At 35.5% G+C, this 25,922-nt stretch overlaps 1 protein-coding gene across 1 annotated transcript; it reads left to right on the forward strand.

Annotated features, from left to right (window-relative positions):
- The first annotated feature begins 40 nt into the window (after positions 1-40).
- On the forward strand, positions 41-23,244 carry AASDHPPT (aminoadipate-semialdehyde dehydrogenase-phosphopantetheinyl transferase). Its single transcript, XM_007192260.3, has 6 exons — positions 41-297; positions 2,282-2,507; positions 13,518-13,639; positions 14,251-14,412; positions 19,296-19,367; positions 21,209-23,244. The coding sequence occupies exons 1-6, from the start codon at positions 115-117 to the stop codon at positions 21,371-21,373; spliced, it is 930 nt and encodes a 309-aa protein (XP_007192322.1). The 5' UTR covers positions 41-114; the 3' UTR covers positions 21,374-23,244.
- Positions 23,245-25,922: the final 2,678 nt, after the last annotated feature.

Raw genomic sequence — 25,922 nt, forward strand, 5'->3', positions numbered from 1 at the left:
CAGTTGACGTAGCGCGACGCTCCGCCCCCTCCGCACGGGCGCCGGGAGGAAGTGGGTGGGGCACCTTTAGCGTCCGCGCCATCAAGCCCGAGGTGGCGGTGAGGTTTTCAGTGTATGGTTTTCCCCGCTAAGCGTTTCTGCTTGGTGCCAGCAATGGAGGGCGTGCGCTGGGCCTTTTCCTGTGGCGCTTGGCTGCCGAGCCGAGCCGAATGGCTGCTCGCGGTGCGATCGATCCAGCCCGAGGAGAAGGAGCGCATTGGCCAGTTCGTCTTTGCACGCGACGCTAAGGCAGCTTTGGTACTACAGGTCTTTCGTATTGAGGGCCGAGGAAGCAGATGTTGGGGATGGTGGGCAGGGCTGTAGAGACTCCCCCCTCCCACGTTAGCGTCGGCGCCAGCTTGTGGCCGCCCCAGGGCGAGAGTGGTAGGTGCTGCTGACTCTCCGGTGTGTGCGCGCGGCCTGGTCTCCACCGTCTTTGTAGTCTCCTCGGAGGCCTCATCCGCTGTAAAAATTAGCCCCTCCCCCGTTGTAATTGAAAATAGAGGTCGTGCTAAACCCTAAAATAGGTGTTGAGAAGGCCTACAAAGTAGTTTTTTTCCCCACAATGGTTTTTTTCTTATTTTTAAGTTATCAAAATTTATTTTTCCTTGCTTGGGCCCATAGCACATTCTTAGCCTGTTAAGTATCCCACCATTCTCCATTCTCCTGCACGTGATAGGCCCTAAGAAATATTGACAGTATGACTTACTTTAGTCTTGCACGCCGTGGAACTGGAAGAGTCCAGCCTCCTTTTACCAGTGAAACTGAAGTCAAGGAAGGATGCAGTCCTAGGCATACCTTTCTGACTAAATAGCTTGGGAAACAGTACTTTAGATATAATTGTTTATTTTACTTACGTATTTTTAGCAACAAATGGAAACGGGTTTCAAAACGACTTCTGTGTATATAGCGCAGTTTGAAACAGCTGCTAACTACCATCAAAGACTGTTACCTTGAAAATGTTCCTCTATCAAAGCACTTTTTCGTTTGAAATGTGGGCTGATTGACTTTTGAAGGCATATTGGTGAATATTTTTATACTTTCTGTAATTTGTAAGAAATTGTGAAATTCAAAGTCTTGCCGTATTTAAGTCATTGTTTAGAACTGAAGGGGAAAAAACTTGAAAGGTTTTGCAAAGTATTATCTGCCTTGTTATATCCTTAAGTATTTTTGTGTGATTTTAGTCATTTCTTTCTTTTTTTTTAATATATATATATATATATTTAATTAATTTATTTAATTTATTTATTTTTGGCCGCGTTGGGTCTTCGTTGCTGCACGCGGGCTTTCTCTAGTTGCGGCGAGGGGGTCTACTCTTCGTTGCCGTGTGCGGGCTTCTCATTGCAGTGGCTTCTGTTGTTGCAGAGCATGGGCTCTAGTTGCGCGGGCTTCAGTAGTTGTGGCACGTGGGTTCAGTAGTAGTGGCTCGTGGGCTCTAGAGCGCCGGCTCAGTATTTGTGGCACACAGGCTTAGTTGCTCCACGGCATGTGGGATCTTCCCGAACCAGGGCTCGAACCCATGTCCCCTGCGTTGGCAGGTGGATTCTCAACCACTGTGCTACCAGGGAAGCCCCATTTCTTTCTTAATAATTAATGGAGGGAGAGAGTGGATGGGGTATATGTGAAAAAAGATAGGTCATGCATTGCTAATTGTCGAGCTCAGTGATAAGTATATATAATCTAGAAATACATGCACATATGCACAAAGATGTAAGTATAACAGGGTTGCTCACTGGGGAATTTTTTTATAATAGTAAAACTAGAGCCAGCCTAAAATATCCAACAACAGGGGAATAGTCAAGTTGTGGTACCTTGATAGTATGAAATGCACAGGCCAGATGGTTATATACAAACATGAAATAATCCCCAACACTTAGGAATTTAAAAGATTATACATGGTAGAATAGTACATATAGTAGGATTTCATATAAATAGATGGATAGATAGTAAAAGCAAATGAACATATTTTGGGTACTTAGAGAAAAGACTGAAGGGATGAATACTTGATAACATTGGTTACTTGTTAAGGGGAGGGAGGGAATTGCTAAAGAGGGACTTTAACTTGTCTGTCTTCATAAGCATTTCTTAAATCTTAAAGCAGGGTATTTAATACTTACGTACTTTTAAAAACTTTAAGAAATGAATATTTTAGAAACCACAAAAATAGACTTTGTATGTTATAGGCAGTGTTACCTAAATCTTTAGTATAGACATCAATACTTACCAAATGTTTTATTAACAGGCTGGTCGTCTGATGATAAGGAAATTAGTTGCAGAGAAATTGAATATACCTTGGAATAATATTCGTTTGCAAAGAACTGCAAAAGGAAAACCAGTTCTTGCGAAAGACTCATTGAATCCTTACCCCAATTTCAACTTTAACATCTCTCATCAAGGAGACTATGCTGTACTTGCTGCGGAATCTGAGCTACAAGTTGGAATTGATATAATGAAGACTAGTTTTCCAGGTAATGTTGCATTTTTGTAGTACAGGAGTTATTAAGTGTCTTGTCTTAGTTCTTACCTGTTGAATAATATCAGACAAGGAGATGTAGATATTTAAGTTTAGGAAAAATGTGCTCAGTACTCAAGGGTAGTATATCTGAGAGAGCAGGGTATTGTCAACTGAAAAAAATGCACAACCCAAAACTTGAGAATTATTCTGCAGACTTTCTGAGGACTCAAGTCCGGGAAGCAGCCTCTCAAATAGCTCTGAGAGACTGCTTCAAAGAGATAAGGGAGGAACCAGGATATATAGGAGTTTTTTGCAACAAAGCCCGGTAGTCAGAACATAAAAAGATTACTGTTAATTAAAGAAAACCAGACATTTCATTAATGAATTTAGCACTTTTCTGTGTATGGGAAGATGCAAGAGTTTGGGCTTACTGAAATTATTCCTTTGATATGCACCTTAATTGTCTAGGGCCAGTGTCCTGCTTTTCTCCATCCTGAATCCCCTCAGGGAACACAGTTGGGGGTGGCTGTTGGCTTGAGGGCCCCAACATCCTTTGTTTACTATATATTTTCTTGAATGTTAACAGACTTCTACATAAAAGATAGATTCTCCATTACTGGGGATTCATATAATACTTTGCGTAGAGGCAAAGTGAAAACAAAGGTTTTCTTTTTGAATTATACCTCAGCTTGTTAAGTAAGACTAAATTTGAAACTATTCTCAAAGACTGTTAAATTTTCTAAAGAACAGTTTTTCTATAGCTCAGTTTTTTTTATTTAAGTAATAAATGTTCAATCAAATTGAGCTCAACAGAGAGTCAATTTTGAGTATCATTCTATTAAAAAAATAGTAATTATATGTATTGTAAGAACTTGGTTTCATTTAAGTCTTTCCCAAAATTAACCAATTAGTTGTTGGTTTGTTTAAAAAATAATAATCTCAGTGGTAAAGTATATTGTAGTCCTTAAGTAGAGATAACATGTATTTGTACTGTATCTAAATATAGCTCTTTGTAGCACATTTATATAAATGAAAATGAAGAGCAAGCAATTATTAAAATATTTTAAGTTGTTTATATTTTGCCTTAGAAATTTGTAATTGGTGGCTATAGGAACTGCTAACATTTATTGTGGGGTTGACTATACCTAGGTAATTTTACTAGAACACAGGTTCTCTCAACTACTCTATAATTTTCATCATCACTAACATTAGTGTGCACTTACTGTGTGCCAAGGCATTTTCCTAAGTGCCTTACGTATATTAATGGGGTGGGTGGGGTGGGACACAGCATACTATCATTTTTACTAAAAGATAAGTAACAGGATAAGAAGAAAGCTGTTAAAATAAGAGAACCAACATTTTCCTAATTTCATAGTGCAGTTTCCTAATCTCCACACTGTGTCTACCACAGGATCTTTGCTTATGTTTCCCTTGGACTAGAATATTTGTAATAACTTTATCCCCCACCCCCATTTCTGCATAGGTAACTTATTTACTGGTTAGCTTTCACTTTAGTCTTACTTTAGGGAAGCCTTTGTGGACCTTCAATCTAAGCCAGGTTCTTTTGTTCTAGGCTCTCATAAAGTATATTTCCTTCATTCCAATTATATATTTCATTTTATAATTATTTTTCAGGATGTTGATTGTCTTCCCAGTGGTCCTTATAAGCTGTATGAGAGCAGGAACTGTTAGCTAGTAGCTGTATCTACTAGCACGTCTGGCACCCTACCTAGTTCAAAATAATGTGCAATAAATATTTGTCAAATGAATGAATAAGCACTCTGTGCTGCAGTAGTTAGGCCTCAGAGTATTGCTGTGAATCTCCTCTCTCATCTTTATTGTCAGTGTCTTTACTCTGAATTTTCCCACCAGCAGCTTTTTCTCTGACCTGATCATAAATCTATTAAAACTCTATTCTTAACTTTGTTCAGAAGGAGGCTATGCTAATGATAACAGGGGTTCTTGACCCTGGATAAGCATCAAGTCATTTTTTTTTAACCTCCTGAAATTGTTTGCTACATTTTGTATGCACAGGTACATTTTTCTCAAAGAGAGGGTCTGGTTTTTGGCAGGGTCATAGAAGGCTTATTGTGAACCACTGTTACAGAGGATTCAGAGTGGGCATGCAAATGAGCCCATAAACTTCATAGCTTTCTGTGGTCCTTATGTGACCTTTCCCTAAAAATCAGAAATTATTGGAGAGACCATTACTCCTTAGAATGCAGTCAGCACAATTACACAGTAATGGTTGGCTCATCAGGTTGATATCTGCTTGGAAATTATGCCTGTGAGACACAGGTTTAATTACAATTGGCTTAATGGGCAATGTTGGCTTATGGTCAATACCAGATAAACAAGTAATTACTAACTGAAACTTAATAAATGATAGGAAGGTAATTGAGCAAAAAATGAAGGTTCTGTTAATTATATTTTATTAGACTTTGTTTATCCACCATCTTTTTTCATTGCTCTTGTTTGACTAATCACAGTATCCAGGCCTTTTCCTATTTGGCTGTTTCATTGCCAAAAAGCTATTGATATATCCAGTAATGCATTGCGGAAGAGCTATTTTCCAGTTGTCATTAGTATTGTTACTGTGTCACTAGTGTCTGAAAGATTAATGCACACAGCATCATTTCTCAGGAAAGTAGACACTGGTTTACTTCACTGGCGATTCATTTGAAATGCTCTGCTTATCAGAGTAAGTGAGGACATTGAGCAGGGGAAGTTTCCAAGAGTTGCTAAATGATGGAGGGTAAAACAGTATAGGAGCAAGGGAAGTATTGTACTTTGTTCCGGGCGTTATTATTAGATTATCAACTCTCAACATGGAGTTAGACTTTGGGGGCATCGTGAGTATATTGTAAGACTCAGTTCCGTTACTCCCATTTTGTCTGCAGGTAAACATCATGTAGGAACTTGTGGAGTCTTTCCTTATCACATTAGACATTTCTGCTAGGTGCAGATCATTTCCTGCCATCTCCCAGTTCTCCCATTGCTGCTATGGCAAGGCAGGAGAGAATATATTAATGGATGTAAGAAGTTTTGGGTTTCTCCCTTCTAGCCAGATGCCCACAATTAAGGACCCTGTTGTAACCACCACATTATTCTCTGCTTAATGGAGAGAGGAAACTTATACAAAAATAACTGGTGCATACTTGGCACTCAGTAAGTAATTGTTTAATGGATATCCAGAGAAGAGGGATTATAAGATATTGGGGGCCCTAGTATAGATAAATTGCCAGTGCAATACAATCCCAACCCTGGGGTCAGGGGTGGGGTGAGGTGTTTTGTAGGTCATCTTTATAATTTGCTGTACCCAATTGAGAAATATTGGTTGTTTTTCCTTCATTTTCTAATTTTTATCTACCACTAAAGGCTTTTGCAGTTAGAAGTATAAAAGTAAGGATTGTATACAGTATAAAAGTATGAATTGTTCAGTTTTGTTCCCATGTTTACAAGGTAAGATAAGACATACAGTATGAAAATTATTAAAATTTGGGAAAAGACCGAAAATATTTTTCCCCACGGGTTTATACTTTCAAGTTCACATTTTTGTTATAAACTTTGCTGGATATTAATTGGCAGGACAAAATGACTCAATATTTTGAGATTTAATACTAATTTAATAGCTTTGAAATGACTGTATCTTAGAACTGCTCCTCTTGAACAGTTGTTATATAAATTAAGTACAGTAAGTATGAAGTAAGTGGTGATATTATATGGTAGCTATGGTAGAGCCTATTTGTTGTCTCTTTCCACCATACTATTTATAGCACTATTTTAATAGCTTCCTATTTGGTTCCCCCTCTTCACTTCTGTTCTCTTTCAGTACATTTTCGGTACAGAGTTAAGAGTGGTCTTTAAAAATTTCCTTAAGGCAATTTTCTTAAAACTTTTAGGTTGGTTCATAATAAAATTCAGTCCCTTTAACATGACTGTATCGTCTTATTCTCATTTATCTCTCTACTTGCATTTTTAGCCGCTCTCTGCTCACTATTTTCTGTCCATACTCATCTTTTATTACCTTGAATGTAGCAAACTTTTTCCTCTTCAGGTCATTTCTGAAAAGCTGATCCCTCTGCCTGTTCTTCTCTTTCGAGAGTACCTTAGACCGGAAGGATGAGAAGTAGCCAGTACCAGTACCTCCTCAGAAAGGACTTTCCTGACCACCTGATCTTGTTTTCCTTCATGGCCTTTCTCATTTGTAATTAAACTTAGTTATTTGATTATTATCTGTTCTCCTTCATTAAATAAGTTCAGGAGCTATGCTTGTTTTGTTTTTGCCACAGTATACCTAGTACTTAGCAGGGTGTCTAGCACATAGCAGGTGCTCAGTAAATATTTACTGAATGTACAAATGATAGGAGTTCTCAATTTCACATAAAATATTCCTAAAATTTGTTGAAAAATTAAAAAGTGCAACTACAGTGAAAAATGATATTCATATCAGATTCTAGTTGGAATATAAACTGTCCTCATCAGTGAGTTGTGATTAAAAATAGTTCTTCCTTCAAGTCTTCTTCCTCACCCTGCATTTATCTCCCTAGCTTCTTCTCTCCTCCATTTGCATCCATCAGATTCGGTTTCCAACTTTGTTGCTGCTACAGTCTGTAGTGTCCAACTTAAAATTTTTCAACTTTATGATGGTTTAAAAGCAATTCAGTAGAAGCAATACTTTGAATTTTGACATTTTCCTGTGCTAGCCATATGCCATTCCATACTCATAATGCTGGGCAGCAGCAGTAAGCCATAGCTCCCAGTCAGCCACACAATCACGAGGGTAAAACAACTAGTACAACCATTCTGTTTTTCACTTTCAGTACAGTATTCAGTACATTTCATGAGGTATTCAACACGTTATTATAAAATAGTCTTTGTGTTAGATTATTTTGCCCACCTGTAGGCTAATATAAGTGTTCTGAGCACGTTTAAGGTAAGCTAGCCTAAGCTGTGATGTTCCTTAGGTTAGGGGTATTAAATGCATTTTTGACCTAAACTATTTTCAACTTAACAATGCATTTATCGGGACGTAACCTTATCATAAGTCAAGGAAGATCTGTATTCCACTATTGTTTGTGATCTACATTCTAAGCTGACCTACATTCTTTTTGGATCTGCATTTTGCAGGATGTGCAAAATGTTGTTTTTTGTTTTTTGGGGTTTTTTTAACTTGGAGATTTACAGCCAGCAAGCAGCTTAAATAAGTCACACTTCTCTTTGTGCTCTGAACTTACTGGAAAACCAGGTCTTTACTGGCAGGTAGTTTTCCCCTTTTCCAAGTTACAGGATGGGTCTTTTCCACTGTGCGGAGGATTTGAGTGGGATCACAACATAGAACTAGTATTTATTGAGCAACTTTTGTGTGTTAAATGCCTTCTATGCATTATCTTATTTCACCCTCTTAAGCCTAAGTTGTAAGTTATTGTTATTTTATAGAGTAAGTTAAGACATTTGCCCAAGGCAACTAAGCTGAAAAGTAGAATATCATGGATTTGAACCCATACCTCAAAGCCTATATTTTTAGACACTGCATTCTATAATATATGACCTCTCAATACTAGATTTTATTGATATCTGTTTAAGGATTTGCAAGTACAAAATCTGAAAAATTCCATGGAACAGGGTTAAATGAATTTAAAGTTTTTATGAAGGAACTGATGTCTAAGAAGAGTATACAAAGTTTAGTGAGTGGGAACTTGCCTTACCATTTTTTAAACTTATATTAGGCATTGTAAACAAAAGAGCGTGGTGTTAGCAAAAGAATAGACAGCTAGGAGGGTTAAGAGTTAGTGCCCAGTATTTCTACATAATATTTCAATTCAGCGGTTAAAGATTAGTTTATTTATTAAATGGTGCATTACTCTAATTACTAGGGTAGCTTGTTGGCTACTTGAATTTGCTCTTCTGTGAACTGCTTATTAATCTTTTCTAATCCATGTATAAAAGCTCTTTATGTATTATGGATATTGACACTTCATTGACCAAATCTGTTACAACTATTTTCCCACTCTATTATTTATCTTTTGAATTTGGTTGTATTTTTTGCCGTATGAATTTTGTCTTTTATTTAATTAATATATCTAACTTTTCCTTGATAAATTCTGAACTCTGTCTCATTTAAAAAAAAATAATTAAATTGGTAAAAGATTTACTCCAACCGTAGGTTATAGAGTCTCCTAGATTTTGTTCTAAAATTGCATTTTTTTTTTTAACATTTAAATCTTTAATTACCCTAGAACTTGTGTGTATATGTTTTACATACTGATGGCTCAACAGTTATACCACCACCAGCATTGGCTAGATTGGGAATAAACATGTAAAGTGCCTGGAATTATTAAGTACTTAATAAGTAAATGTTAGCTCTAAGTTTGTTGTGATAATTGTTACTGTTATATGTATAGAATGGTGTTTCTGAAATGGTGGTCAGGATATTAAAATCAGCCAGGATGCCTGTTAAAAATGCAGGTTCCTTGAAACCCTCCCAGACCTCTTCAACTAGAATTTCTTAGATACAACCAAGGATTCTATATTCAGACAATTTCTCAGGTGATTGTTAGACATATTAGTGTTTGGGAAACACTGTATTAGATGTAGTTTATAGAGCCAACAAAAAGAAAGATTGTAACCCATCAACTTTTTTTTTCATGAGTAAAATCATCTGCAAGCCGTTAGATCCTTGTTACCCAGTGTACAACAGAATTAATTAGAATTAAATTTTAATAACAATTACTAGAACACAATAGAATTGTATATTTGGCCAGATTTCTGAAAGAAGGATGCCTTTTAAACTTAGAAAGATAAGAAGAACCCGCAAAGTTAGCATATGTGATTGATTTCATATTAAATCTCTTCTCTCTCACAAACTGGGGCAAATAAGACAGACAGAGGTTAATATTGTTAATAATTAAAATACTTGTAAGTATTGATAGAAAAGCCACTTAAGACTAACCTAATGGGCACAGTGGTTAAAAATCCACCTGCCAGTGCAGGGGACATGGGTTCAAGCCCTGGTCCAGGAAGATCCCACATGCCACAGAGCAACTAAGCCCATGCGCCACAACTACTGAGCCTGTGCTCTAGAGCCCACATGCCACAGCTACTAAAGCCTGTGTGCCTAGAGCCCGTGCTCCACAACAAGAGAAGCCACTGCAATGAGAAGCCTGCGCACGTCAACTAGAGAAAGCCAGCACGTAGCAACGAAGACCCAACACAGCCAAAAATTAATTAATTAATTAATTTTAAAAAAATACATTAAAAAAAAAGACTTATCTAATGAATGGACAAAGACTTGATAAAACATTTCACAAAAGAGGATATATATATAAAACAACTACCACAATAGCCTTAGAGCTAACATTTATTAGGTACTTAATAGCTCCAGGCCCTTTATATGTTTATTTCTTAAACTACCCAGCTCTTTTTCCCTGTTTTATAGCTTAAGAAACAGCCATAGTGAAGTTAAATAAATAATAGTAAAGAAGTGTTAGAGCCAGGATTTGAACATTTGACTCCAGGGGCATAACACTAAAGCTAAGAGTATATGAGTGTGTCTGTATAAATGAATTAAATTGTGTGCATGTATGTATTAGTTTCCTAGGGCTCCTAACAAAGTACCAAAAACTTGGTGTCTTAAAAAAACAGAAATTTATTCTCTGACAGTTCTGAAGGCCAGAAGTCAAAGTGTTCACAGGGCCATGTTACCTCTGCAGATTCCAGGGAAGAATTCTTTGCTTCTTCCTAGTTTCCTGGCAATCTTTGGCATTCCTTGGGTTGTAGCTATATCACTTTACTTTCTACCTTCATTGTTATGTTGCCTTTTTCCCTGTATTCTCTCTTCGTGTCTAAATGTTTCTCCTTATAAGGACACCAGTCATTGGATATAGGACCCACCTTAATCCATCCTAATTTGATTGCACCTGCAAAGACTCTATTTCCAAATAAGGTCACATTTTTAGTTTCTATGTGGGCATGAGTTTTGGAAGACATGGACCCTCACAGTTCAAACCTGCCTTGTTCAAGGCTCAACTGTATAAATTATTTTGTTGTAGGTTACTATTGTAGGTTACTACTCTGTTTAATAAACTTTCTAGTTGCTCTGCGACCTTGGTTAGTTGATCATTGCAGGACACTTAGTTAATATCTAGTGCTGCTTTCCCTAAAGATTAAGCTCTAAGATGAGGAATCTGGCTTTTCTAAACCTGGTTAGTGGTTCTATATAAGTTTTTCAGTTATTTTATCTTTTTTTTACTTAAGTTCTTATATGTCTATTAAATCGAAGATTGTAATAGACATGAATATGTGTTGGTATTATTAGGAGGCTTTGCCAACTTATGTGTCTAATAATTGTGCTGTCTCAGCTAGTTTGAGGGGCAAACATACTATTCTGGTATTTCCTACTGATTTTTTTTTAATTCCAATTTCCTAGATAAACTAAGTCCTTAAGAGTACTCATTCACTGTGTATTTTCATCATAATGCCACAATGTGGCGCTGTTGTCTTTGGCTGAATATTTACAAAGTCATCTTTTTCTGTTGCTGTCAATCTCTTATTTTGTGGGATATGATGCTCTCAAAAGTATATGAAAACACACTCATATCGGATATTTTTTTAGCTGTACATGATCAGTTATGATTGCTTTCCAGTGGTTGTGCTAGATTGCTTTTTATATTAAATGAGTTTTTTTTTTATTAGCGTGAATATTTAAATTTTTTCCTCAATTGCCCCATCATATTTAGGTAAAAATCAGGGGGTTTCTTGAAGGTTATGGAATTATAATTTGAAGAAACCAACAGACATAATGACACTATAGATGACAACAGGCATGTCTTTTTAAATTTTAGGCTTTTTGGATAGTATTCTGTTAAAACTACAATTCCACTCAAAATATATAATGCTGTCTTCCAAATCCAAGGTAGCTGTTCTTCTCATTGTTATTATTTACACTATTTGTACCCGAATCTATTCAAGAGGAAACAGTTTACGATTTATGTAGGTATAGTGCTCCCAGTGTTTAAAATCTCCAGATTTACTTTTGTAACTTTTGCAGGCTTGCTTTCTTTACTTTCTTTAGTGTTTTATCTGTCAAGCCAGTATGTACTAGTGATGCTTGCATTTTAATAAGACAGTCTTTATTTAAGGGGCTTGAGGAATAAGCACCAGACTATCAAAGGGGGTTCATAGACCCAAAAGGGTAAGAATCTCCTGCCCTGGGACTCCTAAGGTCCCAGTTTAATATTTCAGTGCTGTTGCATGAAATGACTTTACAGCTTTGCAGGGCTGCTTTTAGGAAATAATAGCCTTTTAACATTAATATGAACAGATACAAACAGTAAACAGTTGATTAATAAAAATGGATTGTAAAGTTATCTTTCTTAAGAATAGTAGAGGGCTAAGGAGTAGACAGATTAATTAAATGAGTCTGTTGAACTTGAAAACAAACGAGGATCTTTGCCTTGAAGTGAAGAACCACATATCACTGGAAGGTCATTAGAAGTATTTCCTAGGTAAACAAGAGGAGACTGTTTTGAAGTAGGGATGGTGGGGGAATTGTAGACAATTTTGTGGGAGAGCTCGTTTTTAATATTTTCTACCCTTGAGGTAACTATGGGAAAGGTACTTGGTTACTGTAGGAGAAACTGTAAACTCTCTATGAACATAAGGACCCATGTCTGTTTTGGTTACCGTCATATTCCTGGCGTCTAGCACTTGGGTATTTTTAGAGTGAATGATATAGTCGTCGTTCTAAGTGTTGAATTCTCATGGGGTTAGTTAGTGGTTAAATGCCAGTAAAGCATTAAGTAGGGGGATTTGACATATTTCTTCTTTGCAGACATGCTATGGTTGCAGCCACTTGGGAATGTCAGATTTTGGAGTTGAGTATTTTAGAAATGGGAGTTGCGGAGTAGACAAGCTATGTTAACAGAATCTGCAGAGGGACTACTTTCAAGAGGCTTGCTGGAAGTAATGTAATCATGAACTAAGGATACAGGGCAATAGAGCATTTAGGAATAATTTACCACATAATAGTTAACGTACATTTATTCATATAGTAAACATTTGTGATTCACCTACCTTGTTGCCAGACTTTCTGATTGACAAATTCGGCTGTAATTGTGTAAGGCTAAGAACCACGACTGATTTTTTTTTAACCATTAGTTCAATTCATATTGGTATAGTATTTGTACACATTCTACATACTTGTAGAATAAGTAAATGAATGATGATAGAAGGTTTCTGCTTAGTCGTAAAGATAGACAAACACATAATTACAATATTTTGAAAAAATATAATATGAAAGGCATACCATATATTTTAATTTGTGTCTTAGCTCTTAGTTCTGGGAGTCAGATCCTTTGAGTTCTATTTATTTTTAGGATGCTATGTAAAATTTTATTGTCTATGGAACAGTGGAGCTAAGGATATACTTGAGATTTTTTTTAAAATGAGCCAATAGAACAGAAATTAAAATCTGTTTTTATTTGGAAAAGTCATATTAGAAAGCATGTTTAAAAAGAGTTATTGTGAAGGAAGTAAGTGTATATTAACTTTCCAGTCATGTTAATAACTTAGGATAAAAGAACACTCCTTAGCTTTCTACCAATTCCCCCAAAATTATAGTAAAGAAATTGTTGCCTGATTTTCCTGTGAAATAGCAAAGCAAAATTTTAAACCCCAGCATACTATTGCTCTATTTTAAGAGTACTTGTTTTGGATTTCTGATATTCTATCATATATAGGAAATTTCCTCTAGTTATTTAAGATTTATAATAGGTTGGCTGCTAAATTTTATCAAATTTTTGGTGAGCATCTACTTATATAACCATATGTTTTTTCTCCTTAATTATTTAAGAATTCACAGAATTTCACTGTTCTCTTAAGCTACCCTTCTCTCAACTTATTTTGATTTGCTGATACTTTGTTTAGGCTTATTGTGACTGTATTCAAAAGTAAAGTTGGACTATAGTTTTCTTTTATGCGCTGTCTAATAGTTCTGGTAATTCTCTGTTTCCTCAATTGACAGGTCGTGGTTCAATTCCAGAATTTTTTCATATTATGAAAAGAAAGTTTACCAACAAAGAATGGGAAACAATCAGAAGCTTTAAGGATGAATGGACTCAGCTGGATATGTTTTATAGGAATTGGGTATAATTTCTTTCTAGTTTTGAGAGTAAGCCCCTGTGTTGATTCCATTATCTTTGCTAAAAACAGGAGCAAAAGTCCTGTGGTAAACCTGAAGTTCATACAGTGTTTGAAGTAAATAAGTCATTACTTGGGAACTTCATGATTTTTATGTACACATTATTATATTTAAGAAAATTTAACATATATTTAATGCTCAACTAGAAGATACTCTTAAAGCTAAAAACAAGACAGTGTATCATTATTTATAAATATTTCTGTCTTAAAGGATCTCATACACGAGACCTTATTTAACAAACACTTATATAATATTATGTGCCAGAAAACATTATTGTAAGCCCTTCATAAGTTAGTTAATTATCATAACAACCCCACTAAGAAGGTACTACTATTATTACATGTTATACATGAGGGAATGGAGGCAAAGGGAGCTTAAATGATTTGTCTTAAGTTCTCACAACTGGTTTGTTTCCATGCTACTATAAGGGTAAAATAAATAGCTTATAGCTGTAAAGTAGTAAAGAATTAAAAATCCATATGTTTTGGGGACAGTAGATTTTATGAACAATTTTGTCTACTAAAGCTCTAAGAGAAAATGTCTGTCTGTATCTTAGGCACTGAAAGAAAGCTTCATAAAAGCAATAGGTGTTGGATTAGGATTTGAATTGCAGCGGCTTGAATTTGATATATCCCCATTAAACCTGGATATAGGCCAAGTTTATAAAGAAACACGTTTGTTTCTGGATGGGGAAGAAGAAAAAGAATGGGCATTTGAGGTAAGAAATGTATCAGAATTGCTATAACTATAAGAATTTTCTTATTTTGTGCATGTGAGTATATGCTTAACTTGGGGAGGCTAGTCATTGAAACTAGACGCATTTGGAATCCAGTCTGTGTGCTCTGAAGGTAAAGTCAGGGATACTATGAGTGCAATAACATTTAAGCTGATACTTGAAAGATAAGTCATATTGCATTAAGTAAAAGAGAAGGGAAAAGAGGCCCTGGAATAAAACAACTTTGTGTGTATGAACAACTAAAGGATGCAATTTTGTCAGTGTACTGTGTTGAGGGGATTTGAGAGAGATGCTATGTTAGGCTGATGAGATCATGTAGGGCATTATGGGTTGGTTAATATTTTGGTCTCTTTCTTTATTTGGTTTCTGTCACTAGCAGTTCTTGATTGCTAGTGAGAAAAACCTAACACAAATTCATTTTAGCCAAAAAGACATTATTGTAGGTTACTAGAGTAAGTCTGTAAGTCGTTCAGTCTTTTCCTTTCTCACTCATACACACTAAATTCACCCACACTAGAAGAACTAGAGGTGGCAGCATAGTGAATGAGGGAGCATCTGCATTTAGCAAGAGAGGTGAAATCAATTCCTTTCCCTATTGGAGACTTCCAACCCTGAATTAGGTTTGAGCTAGGATAGTGGGAGGAAGAATTTCTTATGAAATGAGAATAAAATTTAATTTGGGTCAAACATTTTTCAGAGAAAATTCGATACTGAGAATGACCAGAAATGTCATTTATGAGATCTGATCAAGATTTCATCCAGGGAAAGAGAAAAATGAATTGTCAGAACTTGTTTAAAGGGAAATGGTGAAAGAGAATAAGTTGCCTTCTGTTCCTACTCTATAGAATCCAGCTCCTTTAGTAAACTGAAAACAAGGTAGGAAGAAGTTTCAACCCTTCCCTACTTTTCATGGGTAACTCCAAATGAAACCTCTGCACAGGACAACTTTGTAGCCATCTTGCTCTTCTCTCCTTTCTGTACTGTGTAGAGACAACTTCCTGAAAGAGAGTCATAGCCAAACATGATTAGCCCCATGGCTTGGTTTTTCCTCCATAAGTATTTGATGACTAAATTTAAGCACACAGGGTATTTTAGAAAGTACCTTTAAAGGTATTTTAGAAAGTACTGTTACCTGGGTTGGAGACGGGACAAATCCCTAGAAATAGTACATGTCAGAGACTGTAGTTTTCATTAATTAATGCATATAGCCAATGAATAACTGAACTACTTCAGACTCATAGATTCTCTTCCTAGTGTGAGAACTGATAAGCTAAGCGGAAAAAATAGTCCTGTTCCTGTAGGCAGCATTAAAAGAGTGCCTGCAGGATACCAGAAATAGGGTCTAGGCTGCACGTGTGGATATGGAAGGTATCTATTGGCACACAAATTAATGGTGCAGAAGGCTAAGGATACTATCCTCATTTAAGCAGAACTAAAGGACAGAGCCATCATAGGACATACGGTAAAATTCTGCATCCCGGGAGAAAAATGAGCGTTTATTTACTTGGAGACTCAAAAGAAGAATATGAAATGAAAATTATAAAGCAAATGAGGATTTAAAAAAAATTCTGCTTAGTGTTTTGAATAACATTCAAGACGAGAGTTTAGCTATGAAATAGAAGCTGAGAGCTTTAAGGAAAGAATAGGCTTGTCATTAAACGAGAGCTGTTAGTGGAAGATAGTCTGTGAAACCATCTAGAAGTGTATAGAAAAGAAGACAACAGACTGAACCCTAAAACTCTTATATTTAAGAAGTACATTTCATTGCCACCTTCTAAGTATAGACATTTTCCCAGGCATCTACTGTTTTCATGGATCCACTCTCACATTTAGCAGTTTCAAGCACACTACCTTTCTGCGTATGACTACCAAACCTTTAACTCAGTTTCTTTCACTCTTCAGACTCCTATTTCTCACTGCTATGTATTTCTCCTTGAAAACTACACAGACACCACAAATTCTGCAGATAAGTCAAAATAATAATTGCCCTTCAAGTTATTTTCTTTTTCTAACTTTACTTTTTTTGATGGTACCACCATCCAGTCATCCAGGATTAAGAAAACCCAGACCCATTTTCAGTTCCCCTCCTCCTCCCCTTGTTATACCAATCCCTCTAATTAACAGTGATGTGCTGCCCTCTGAAAACTCTTAGTGTGGGCACTGTTTACATCCAACTGAGACTAATGCAGTAGCCTCCTAACTGGGTTCCTCTTCCATTATTTTGCTTCATCCTTCTTCATTTTTGGCCATTGTTTCCCTATATACACTCCACATTGCAGCCAAATCACAACCTGCTATCTGCTATGCTTTAAATATCTCCAACCCTCTTGTATTTATATTTGTTTTAATTCTTCTGTGACCTCACCACCACCCACCCATCCACCCTGCCCCAATCTCCTCCTTGCCTTCTCCTTTAACAATTTAAATCCATTTCAGGTGCCTTTTCTTTATTTCATTTAAGACCAAGCTTTTTTTTTCTTTCTTACAACATACCACATTTTGCCTCATAATTTTTGTACTTGTCTACTTGCTTTACTTTCCCAGGGCTCCCTGAAGGCAGGGGCACTATCTTACTTAGCATTGTATCTGTTACAGACCTAAAATGCTAGCGTGGACATAATCAAGAATCCATTATTTATTACAACAAATCCTCCAAAGAATTTTCCACTTACCTGAGTATTGTATCTCACACCTGGAAATTAATACTCTAGAAGAAATATGAATTCTTATGCCAAGAGGAATGTCATGTTTTCATAGGCTCTCAATTTTCATAACCGGTTTCTGTTAGGAAAGTTAAATTTACCACCAAAAAGTTTCAAGTGATGAGATTAGTTGAAACAGAAATTCTTTGCTTTTGAAAGGAAGTGCTTTAAAAAGTAGAAATATTAACATTTATGACAGATTTCTTCAGTACTTTACCATTGGGAAAACATTGTAAAACTTGAATGATTTAAGTTATACCTTAAACTTTTATTTTACTTTGTTTATAAGGTGAAAATACATACTAAGAAAATGACATACAATTTGACTAAAGCAGGTTCATCTTTGTAATCTAATGCTAAACTATCTCCTGAAAAAGTAAAATATTCTTGCTCCCTTTGGGTTTGTTGGAGATTTTAAGGAAATTTTGGTATTCACAATAATTTTATGGGTAAAAAACTATAAGTTTAGGAAATTTTTGAAAATTTATAAAGTCTTAAAATTAAGTCTTAAGTTCAGTAGCATTGAATGTACTGGCTTAACTAGCTAGCTAGCTTGCTGGTTTCATTTCTTTTTTCAACTAATATTTATTATAGATGTACTAGGCAGAAAGGATTTAGGGCAAAGGTGATCACCTCATAGAACTTTTATTCTAGTGAGACATCAAATATTAATGTTTGATAAACTGGAGTCATTGTAAAATAACTTCTCTAGTTTTGCTGTTTTCAAATTTCATATTTATGTGATGTTGATGAGGTCTGAGTAGATATGGTGAATATTTTGAAATCAGTCTCATTGAATTTTGGCTTATAATGAGGTAAGTAAAAAAATTGAGCATTTTAGTGGCATTTTAGTGGACAGGCTGGATGAAAACTAGTTATTGCCCACGGTTACCTCTTGATATTCCACCTTACAGACACTACAAAACTGCTGATCTAAGTTGTTTTCCAAAAATAATTATAGCCAAAACATCTCTGTATGTTACAGTGTTTATATTATTGATACATTCAGTGTAAAGAATGGGAGAACCATGTTCAAAAAGAATAGTTTTGTTTACAATAACAAACTTTGACCTATTAAATGTTTTCTCATACTTAGCTAGTTATTTTTTCTTCTCTTGGAGTGTTTTCCTAAATTTATCTCTTTTGAATTTCTTTTATTTATGTATTTATTTTTTGCTAATTTGGATATCTTAGCGTATGAAGATATGAGGAAGAGGATGAAGGATGAAAAGTCCCTAAGTAATACTATTTCTGATTGTAGTTTCCTGTTTCAACTCATGTCTTATGGAAGACTGCCTTAGTAAAGTGGCTTTTTGGTGAAACTTTGTTTAGTTTTTAATAGTTGTTCATACTTTTCTCTGTTAACTGCCTCAATGTCTATTATATTTTAAAGCCCCCTCCCCCTTTGTCTCATACATAGGGGAAAATAGGAAATTACATATTTTTTAAGTCTTACCTATGAATTTCCACCATGATTTTCCATAGGCTGTAGTATGTAGTTAACTAAATGCTTATAAACCAGTGTTGCAATCTAATTTTTTTAAATGTACACTTTAAGCATATACAAAACTAACATCACCAGTGAGGGCAGATGGCTACCTAGATGTGCCTCTAGATAGGATACTTTATCTATGTAGTATTCTTGTTAAGAATGTATAATATAAATGTAATCATTAAGAACCATCAGACTGAAAATAGCCAACATTTATTAATAAAAAGTGGGGGATGAGGCTTGTGTTTTAAAATACTAACATCATAAAAGACAAAAGCTAGCAAGACAATGACAACTGAATGTAATACTTGACCCTAGACTGCCTCCTATACTGGAGGGGGGGAAATGGTATAAAGGACATTACTGGATTAATTCACAAAAGTTGGAGTACAAAGAGTAGATTTAAGTATTATTTTAATGTTAAATTTACCGAAGTTATTAACTACTGTGGTTATGTGAGAGAATGTCCCTATTAGGAAATATATATTGAAATATTACAGAGTAAAGGGCCGAAATATATGTGACTGTTCCTTCAAGTCAGGGGGAGTGTAGATATATATGTATGTATGTGTGTATATGGTTGGGGGGAGTGAAATTTTTTAAATGTAAATAGAAATATATCTAAGTTTCTATATTTAGTATTCTCTATTTACTTGTGTTTTATTTTTCAGGAAAGCAAAATAGATGAGCACCATTTTGTTGCAGTAGCTCTTAGGAAACCAAATGGATCTAGACATCAGAATGTAAGATTTTAAGATTTCTCTGAGTTTTTTCTAAAAAACATGTATTAAAGTTGAATTTGTTATTTATTGATGGAAATAATCATTTGGTTTATATCAGGTTAGAGGTTTTGGCTTTTTTTTTTTTTTAATTATAGACTTTAGAAGTGTTCATTATCTAATCCTTAAGATCATCTGGGATTTCACAGAAATGTTTTAAAAGTATGTTACCTGCTTCTTCACATTCAAATACACTTAAATATGACAAAGAAAAAATTTTGGTGGTACTGTCCTAGTATTCATATATTCAGTAGATATTCAAGATAATCACTGTCTTGGTTATCTTAACAGTGGTTTATTTCCTGGTGAATTGGGGCTGTCTTTGAATATTAAGGGTACCAAGTTGAGGGATAGTGAATAATGGAATTATCTGTCAAATTGAACTCCTTCCCCTTTTTATAATACTCTCCTAAATTATTTCCAAAGTATCAAAAATGTGAGAGATCTTGTGATATATTCTAGCATAACATCAATTCTTCCAATCAAAATCGATTTTTACTTTCTTCTGCTATTAATTGGTAAGTTGAGAAATTTTTTAAAAAAGAAACCTTAGGGTCTTGACTCAGCCTACATATAGTTGTGATTCTGTGGAAATATTTATTTAAGGAATACTGATAATGTCACAATAATTGAAACTATATGCTTATTATTATTTTCAGGGAATCTGCGTGAGAGAATGTAGTGTGATCAATATGTATGCATCATTACTTTTAGAAAAAAAGCTCAGTCTACAGATCATGCCTTTGACAGATAAAAAAGATTAAAATTCTTCATAGATTATTTTCTTTTAAAAGGGATGACATGTTAAAATTGACCCCTGTAATCTGAAGATGTTCCAACCCAGGTTACCTGTCCTTGTGTGCTGAAGTCTCAGCATTACCCTTTCTGCAAATACCTTATGATTCCATAGAGCTTTATATTTTTTGTAATGTCTGCACATGGCAGTACTTTCTTTTATTTCCCTGGAGACAGCCTATTTAGGCAGCAGTGGCATAGTGAGAAAAGGGTGAGGGTACTATTCAGAAGACCTGGCTGAGTTTCAGGCTCAGGTCTACCATTTAACCTGTGTTGTAAGCTTGTATAAATTGATTGATCTTACTGAGCCTCAATTTCCCCATCTATAGAGTTGGGGTAACAACCATATCAGCATAGTTATGAGAATTACATCATATAAAATAGATATTAACCTTGTAAAAGCACTGTAGAAGACCCAAGTACTATCTTTAGTAGAATGTATAGAATGTTAAAGACAGTCCACACTGGGCTGAGTTGTGAACAAAGGCTCTATCACAGAGTATAAGATATAGTTTAAATTTAGTGTTGAATGAGTCATTTCCTAATGAAGTGTTGCATCTCTGTGTGGTTATGGGTATTTTATCAGATGCACCCTCTAGAGTATTTCTCAAAAGTTTGCCTGGTGGTCCCTCTCTATCAGAATAACCCACCTGCTTGTTAAAGTTATATATTTTGGGATCCTTTTTGACTCGTCTACTAGATCAGAATTGTTGGATGTGTGGCTCAGTAAATCTACATTTTAAACAAATACCACAGGTTATTGTTATCTACAAAAAGTTTGAGAATCAAGTTATTTCATATTTTTCTTGATTTGTTATATTGGCAACACTAATATAAGGAGTAGAAGCAATTATCTAGAAATGCTACTGTGTTGTAATTTAATGTTATTGAAGTATAATTTAATATTGCTGAAATGTGATTACTGATCTCTTATTTTCCTAATTCTAAAATTGACCATAAGATTATTATGCAGTATAACATTGAGGTAATCTAATTTTTTACCCTTTTAGGTTTCATTTCAAGATGATTCTAAACCAACCCAGAGGCAGTTTACTATTCTCACCTTTAATGATTTAATATCATCTGCTGTTCCTATGACCCCTGAAGATCCTTCATTCTGGGACTGTTTTTGCTTCACAGAAGAAATTTCAATACGAAATGGTACAAAGTCATGATATGATTTTCTAAGTAACAAAGGGAAATGAAAACTGTAATCTTCTGTATTCACTAAAAATAAATGCCTGAGAGTATCAAATTTTATTTCACAAAACAGTTTAAAAAAGAAGAAACAACTTTTCCTATTAAAAAGGCAGACTCCCAGTTCAGGATAGCTCACTAGAATACATGTTTACCTCTTCTTCCTCCCCAAAATCGCATTGGGTTTACTGAAGAAATAGAAACTGGTGGGAGAATCTTAAAGTGATATATGTTCATTTTAGAAAACAACAGAAAATGTGAATTCACAAGAAGGGAACATTCGAATTCCTATCTTTCAGAGATAACTATTTCAGAGGTAACTATCCCTAAAACGTGGAGTATCTTCCCAGTCCTTTTTCTTGGCAAACGATTCCATATTAACATAGTTACTCTTTTTTTAAACGGGAACATACTATTTTTAATTTTTTTTCTCTGAACTGTACATCTACTGTTCATAAATATACTGCTGTAGCATAACTTTTAGTGACTCTAAAGTATTGTGTTGTACGGCTTCTATCAGGATGCTATTGACCAGAGGTAATAATGTTCAAATATAATCAGCTTAAGTAACCAAGGACATTTATTGTCTCACATAAACAGTTCAGAGGTGTCATTAAGGACACTTTTTTTTGCCTCAGCCTCAGCTTATTGGTTTTGCCTTAGGCTTGTCTCCCTCGTGGTTGTAAGAGCTGCTGCTGTAACTTCCAGCTTCACATCTTCATAAAAATTTCATCTAAAAGGCAGGAAAGGCTGTTTTTCCTCTCACATCTCAGTTTTGTCAGTGAGGAAGATTTTTTCCTCTTAAGAGCCCCCAGAAAATTTCCCCAAAGTTTCTCTTGACTCAGATCAGCTCACTGAGAAAGTTGAACTCTGACACTTTGGGGTAAGGAAGAAGCTAAGGCAAAGTCTGGGGGAATGACATCTAGGGGAAGCCAACTGTCTGCCATAACGGAGGTGTGCCACAATTTACTCATTCTTTCTTCTGTGTTAGACATTTTGAACGTCTGCAGTTTTTACTATAAGCAGTGATCGTTGAATATCCTTGTAACCACATTTTGAGGTATGTGTTTAATTATGTCCTTAAGAAAGTAAATTTCTAGAAATGGAATGATTGGTTCAAAGGAATTAAATAAACATTTTTAGAGCCTCTGTAAGTATTGCCAAATCGTTCTCTAAAAAGGCTGTACAATTTATACTTCTAGTTATTGTTATATGTGTGACCACTCTCTCACCCCCCACCTACATACTCTCTGGTCATCTGTAGATAGGATCTTTTTTTAAAAAAATTAATCTATGCCAAAATAGGTGAAAAATGGTACCTTATTTTTTAAATTTGTGTTTGTTTCATTACAAATGAGGTTGGTATGTCAGTGTTGTTGTTCACTGTTTGTATTCTTTTTTTATAAACTGCCTGTTCATTATCTTAGCCTGTTTCTATTTTGGTAAATAGGACTTAATTTAAAGTGGAAACATTATATATAAGATGCCAAGACCATCATATTGATGACAGAATCTATTCTGTGGTTGTAGTGCATGTCTTGGGGAGTTAAAAGTCTTATAATTGTTGAATGTCAAGAAGTGAAATAGTTTCATTGGTTAAAAGTTGTGTGTAAATTGTATAAAATTAGATACTTTGCTTAAGTAAAAAAAAAATTTGGAATGTTTTATAATTTTTTATTTCATTAAGCATGCCCAGATATTCCAAGCATAGTAAATAACATGTTTTAAAAAGATCAAATAGCATTTATAGTAGAGGAAGCATTGTTATCCCTAGCATGAGTGTAATGGTGATATGAAAAATTGTCATCTTTCTTGTCATTATAATAATAAAATAATTAATATTATTGAATTTTTATGAGCCAGGTACCGTGCTAGATTTCTGGGGGGGCGGGGGTGGGGGGTTCTGTTATTTCTTAAAGTTTCACATAGAATCAAATGGATTTACATAGTTTAGGATCAAATAGATCTATAAAAAATTCTTTTGCTAAATGAAAAATACCACTCCCTTGACCTTCCTCTCCTATTTCCTGTCCCCAGAGCAAGCTGTTTCACTGGTTTTATTTTGTTGTTATTTATTACCATATCTTCAGGTAACATGCTTATATTGCTTTTACTTGTTTTCAGTTTGAGATATTTCTTTAATTCCTGATATAAAGCTTTGCTCTTCTGCTTCCCAACCATTGCACTTTCCCTTCCTGCTCCCCTTTTCCCAGCATATGTAATTCAGTGTTTACATTATTGACTGTGATTAAGAATGTTTACATCATTAAGATTATGTAACACTGTACAGCTAAGTGATGTGTTATTCTTACCCTGTACTGCATTTTTATTTCCTTGACTTAATAATTTATTTTGTTTACATGGGTTTCTATATACTTATTGCTAATTAAATCCAAAACTCTACGTTCAGACATACCAGTTGTTTTATCAGTTTCATCCATCTTGAAGAAATTGCTCCTGGAGCAATAATCTGTTTTGTCCAGTCTGGACTTTTTGCCTTCTGTGGCTGGGGCACAGCTGTCATCCTGCAATCTCTTTTCACCATCATCCTAGGAATTGCTTGTGTCTCCCCTATATTGGATTCCCTGATTTCCCATTTCCTATATCTCATGTCTGTCTTAGATTTACTCCTTCATTTGTGTGGATCATATCCTCAAGTAGCTTCCTGAGAACAAAAGGGGCACAGGAGATAACATTTTTTTGCAGAGTGGTATAGGAGATCCAGCTATAGATGCATTCACCATGTCAACACTGCCGTTTGCTGCCGTCCACACTCGCACTATTCCTGAGCTCATTTTGGACAGTTTTAGTTTCTTTGTACAGTAAACATAATTCAGCTCTGGCAAAAAAAAATGGTTTCTGTTAATAGTTTCCTGCATGGGAACTCTGATGGATTGATTTTTTAAAATGGATCTATGTGTGTACGTGTGCACATACACATATTCACATACCCCTTGCTATTCAAACTCAGGAATTGAATGGATTTGGATATATTTTTCAATTAAAATATTCACCATCCTTACTACTAAGTATCTGAACCTCAGAAACTAATTAGATTTGGGTAACTAAATATCCCCTCACTGGCTGAAGGACTGCCATCTGAACTTGAACAAATAAACAGATTTATACATACATGTATATACATACATCTTTGATCAAAAATATTCCTGAAAACAATTCCATCTCCTAGTACTAGATCATATTAAAAGAGATGTGAAGAGAGCTAATAATTATTTCATTTTATGGGGAAAATATGCCATCAGTGTTTGTGAATTTGGGATTGGCAGAAGTCTTTGGACATATCTCCAGTTAATATTCTTTGTCTGTCTGAGAATGTTTATAGTAGAATACCTGTCTTCCTTTGTAAGTGCTTCACATGTATCAATCTCTTCAATCCTCATAACCTTTTAGGGTAAGTCCTATTATCCCCAGTATACTGGTGGGAAAAATAAGGTACTGAGATGTTAAGCAACTTACTAAATAAAGATCATACCACCATTATACAGTGGACTCCATATTTGAACCAGATAGCCTAGATCCAGAGTCTGAACTGTGCTGTACTAAATTCAGTGATATGCTGTAAATGAATATAAGCAATCCTGGGGCAGGGATGATTGGGCCTGGGAGCCTTTATTTGTAGTTTTTGCTGATTTCATGAAATAATGCCAGGTGTGTCACCAACAACTAGTTTAACACTATTTTGCCATATTTGCCTCAAATTTTTTATCCCAAAGATATTGCTAAATAGCTCTCACCCCTGAAACCAAGCAGGATTCTGTGGGGCTCTTGGGCATGGAAGCCTTTCTGTGTTCCCTGTTTCTTGTTTGTAGGGAATAGGCTTCAGTCTCCATGGCCTTCCCTGAGTTGCAAAGGGCAGATTCAAACAGCTGCTAATCAGGGAAGGGAGGGGATGCAGAGACAAGGGAGGAGCAGTCAAACAATAGTGCAGGGTCCTAGTTCTGCCTCAAGGGATACACATAACAATATGTTTGAGCTCTTCTGCAGAACTAAAACCCCCAACAAATGGAAGATATTAACTACTTGATGAAGCATTCATTATTCAGAGAGAAGGTCACAGTTGGATAACATCCAGAACCACAAGAAACTCATCAGGAGAACATCTGAGGCCAGATTAAAGGAATGTAGGCCCTGCACACACCCTGATCCTTATCAGCAACCTCACCCTTGAACCATTGCTGTAAAACTCCTCACCAAATCCTCCCAGGTTGAGACACACAGTTTTGAGGGCATTAGCCCACTGTGTCCCCCTTTGCCCAGCAAAGCAATAAAGTTCTTTTTTACTTCACACAAAACTCTGTCTCCAAGATTCAATTCAGCACCGGTGCACAAAGACTAAGTTTCGGCATCACCCCCAGTCCTATTCCTTTTTCCCTCTCCAGAGATAACTTGTATCACTTGTAGTTTCATGCACTTAACTACTTGTGTATGCATCCATAGTCTGTGCATAGTGTTATGTACTTATATCCTGTATTTTCCTATTAGAATCGAAACATCAGGATTGGATGT

This window comes from Balaenoptera acutorostrata, chromosome 9 (assembly GCF_949987535.1).
Source record: "Balaenoptera acutorostrata chromosome 9, mBalAcu1.1, whole genome shotgun sequence".
Classification (NCBI taxonomy): Eukaryota; Metazoa; Chordata; class Mammalia; order Artiodactyla; family Balaenopteridae; genus Balaenoptera; species Balaenoptera acutorostrata.

What these genes read in the sequence shown, in the direction of transcription:
- AASDHPPT (XM_007192260.3), top strand. Translation starts at nt 115, where the DNA reads ATGGTTTTCCCCGCTAAGCGTTTCTGCTTGGTGCCAGCAATGGAGGGC. An exon ending in AATGAAGACTAGTTTTCCAG is followed by an intron (nt 2,508 to 13,517) that starts GTAATGTTGCAT and finishes CTCAATTGACAG; the next exon opens with GTCGTGGTTCAATTCCAGAA. An exon ending in ATGGATCTAGACATCAGAAT is followed by an intron (nt 19,368 to 21,208) that starts GTAAGATTTTAA and finishes TTACCCTTTTAG; the next exon opens with GTTTCATTTCAAGATGATTC.